Source organism: Amblyomma americanum, chromosome 8 (genome assembly GCF_052857255.1).
Source record: "Amblyomma americanum isolate KBUSLIRL-KWMA chromosome 8, ASM5285725v1, whole genome shotgun sequence".
NCBI classification, from domain to species: Eukaryota; Metazoa; Arthropoda; class Arachnida; order Ixodida; family Ixodidae; genus Amblyomma; species Amblyomma americanum.
In genome coordinates this window covers 106165218-106167855 of record NC_135504.1, presented here as the reverse complement: position 1 = coordinate 106167855, position 2638 = coordinate 106165218, and the positions used below count along the sequence as shown (strand labels likewise).

Here is a 2638-nt window from a genome sequence, read left to right as displayed (position 1 = left end):
ACACGGCTGCTCTTACAAAACCAGAGCAAACGGCGTGCATATAATCAACCACGAATCCGGTTGAAAACGAGAAAAAGGCTAGCAGGCTGAGCACACTTGGTCCCCGTATACCATGGCTGGGGCTTTGCTGCAACTTCGCTTTCTTGGCATGGTGCTCAAAAGACTGGGAAGTTCTGAGCTTAGGTGCTGACTTAAGTGCTGGATAAATACGACAATGCCCCTTTCCCTTTTTTATGACTGTTCCTGCCTCCTCACACCATGCACATCCGTGCATGCCATTGAACTGGCTCATATTCATTACGCTGCACCTTGCAACACTATCGACAGTACACGGGCCCGGGTATACTTTTGTTTTTTGTGCAGTGCCCTCCTTGTCATGCCAAGTCAGGCCATTTGATGACAAGTCATTAATGGCCTTCACTAAGGGCAACATGAAGCAGTTCATGTTTGGTTTTTGACTGCTGACCCACAGGACAGCCAAAGCAAGTTCTGAACACGTTGCTTGTAGGAAAATTCATTCACCATGACAAGCAGTGGCCACATGCTAACTTTGGAGCTCTGATACAATGGCACCCCATCAGTGTTGAATGTTAATGTAATGTCTCCTTGTGCCAAGGGAAATTTATAGTAGTGCATGCTTTGAGTAATATCAGCGACATCATAGCTAAAAGCAGTGGGATTCCTTCGGAGATCTCGCGATGTTAGCAGCTCTCGAAGCCGGGTCTTCAAGTCCAAAACCAAAAAGAAAGACGACAGTTTTTTCAGTTCCGCAGGACTGCAATCTGTCTGGCAGTTCGGACAAGACACTTGTGCTGTCTCCACAAGTTCTCCCAGATACTCCGTACATGTATTGCAGAAATAATGTTCGGAGTACAATTTTTCTGCACCAGAAAAGTGCTGAAAGAAGGTATACTTGGAAGTTGGATACTCCGTTCCTTGAGGCAAGTGTGCAGCAATCAGCTGTAGCAAACTTTCTGTGGCCTCCTTTGAGCAGCCATGGCGCAAGGTGTGGGCCATGATCATGAGGTAGCTTTCTGCCCTAGTCACCTTCGCTCCAGGAAACAGAACTTGATCCTACAAAAGGAAAAGTGAAAGCATGATGCATATCAGAAAATAACACAGCAACATCACTTGTCTCTACAAACATCCAGGCACAATTTTTGTGTAACTAATTTTACCTATGTTGAGGAGAGGAAGCTGAGGGGCATTGTGCACGTGCTGCTCACAAGTGCTTTTATCTAGGATTATGGGAGGAAGAACATGAAGCAGGAATTGTATAACATCTGACCAGAATATATACTAATAACACAGCGTGATATAAATACACACCTTAGATATAACTGTTAGGGTCTCAGACTTCGCTCTTGATGAACTGCTCTTCTTGTGTGCCCACTGCTCACCCCTAACCCCAGATGAAAATGGAACTATTCTCAGCTGGAGTGGGTGGAAACGGTAATTTCATTTCCACTTGCTGGCTGGATGTAAGTGCAAATTTTCCAGCTTGAGCTAGCTGGCAACAGAAATCTATCAGCTAGAAGCAAAAAATACTCAGTATAGAAGGGCACGATTTCCCGTTTTATAAACCAGATGGAAATGGAAAAATGTTCATCTGACGCCTGTCTATTCATAATCTTTGTCTGCCTACTGTCTTTCACTGCACCGCAGCAGCGGTGGAGAGAGCTAGTGCCTGCAGTTTGACCCCCCCCCCTTCTTGTACATACCTTCCCGCTTCCTACATCCCCTCCTATATCCTGTTTCGCTTTTTCTCTATCATTCCCCTTTTTCCCGCCGGCGGCCGCAGTTCAGGAGCCAGCCCTGGGTTTTTCGCAGCACAGAGTTAGGGTCCTTAGCTGCAACAGCAGACGCTATAAAAGACAAAAGGCACTTGCAGCTGGAAAATTGCTTACCAGTTCACTTTTCCAGTCGTCGGAAGGTTCCTGCTGGCTGCTCGAATGGTCGCAATCGCTGATAGAGTCAGCTTCTGATTCCATTTCTTCTGATGACGCTTCGCTGATAGTTTGCACTCGCTCGGATGATTCAAAGTCCACCTCCTCGCACGCTGTGGTGTCGCCTTCACTGCAGTCAGCGCTACCTGTCGTCCCGTCCACGACTGGCTTTGTCGAAGCAAGAGCAGTGTCTTCCGAGGAGGCTTCGCTGCTGACATCGGAGCCCTCTTCGTTGGAGCCAGGAGTGAAGGCTGAAGCAGATGGCCCGGCGACCGAATAGTTCTGTTTAAACCGATGTTTAGAGCGTAGCGGAACATCAGCGGAGGAGTCCCAAAGATACCTACTGTACTGTCTCTTCGGAGGCATCGCGAAGGTTCGAGTCTGCACACTTGCACGTAGCAAATGTCAACGCACAGCAGCAGATGCTCTTCGACGCACCATTCACAAAACGGCGTGCAAAGACCCACACACAGAAAGAAAAAAGAAATAGTCTACTACGTAGGTAAAATACACACCCTTTTAAGTGTCACAGCAGCAAATGAATTTTGACCACGGTCGGCTCAAAAAACACTGCACGCGCCGCCAAATGCCACCCACGTGCTTTCCCCTCAGTATTCCTATATAATAGTCACGAAACATAAAACTGCCGCCGAAGTTTGGTTTAGGGACAAAGACGGCTGCTAGGGGCGCCG

The 2638-nt window shown here is 47.6% G+C and overlaps 1 protein-coding gene across 1 annotated transcript; it reads right to left on the bottom strand.

Annotated features, from left to right (window-relative positions):
- Positions 1–441: 441 nt before the first annotated feature.
- LOC144102659 (uncharacterized) lies at positions 442–2312 on the bottom strand. The gene is made up of 2 exons (XM_077635872.1): positions 1908–2312; positions 442–1074 (listed from the first exon to the last, which is right to left on the bottom strand). The coding sequence occupies exons 1-2, from the start codon at positions 2310–2312 to the stop codon at positions 442–444; spliced, it is 1038 nt and encodes a 345-aa protein (XP_077491998.1).
- Positions 2313–2638: the final 326 nt, after the last annotated feature.

Coding starts and splice junctions, on each gene's coding strand:
- LOC144102659 (XM_077635872.1), bottom strand. CDS start 2,312: ATGCCTCCGAAGAGACAGTACAGTAGGTATCTTTGGGACTCCTCCGCT. Junction 1,075..1,907: donor ACGACTGGAAAAGTGAACTG/GTAAGCAATTTT, acceptor TTCCTTTTGTAG/GATCAAGTTCTGTTTCCTGG.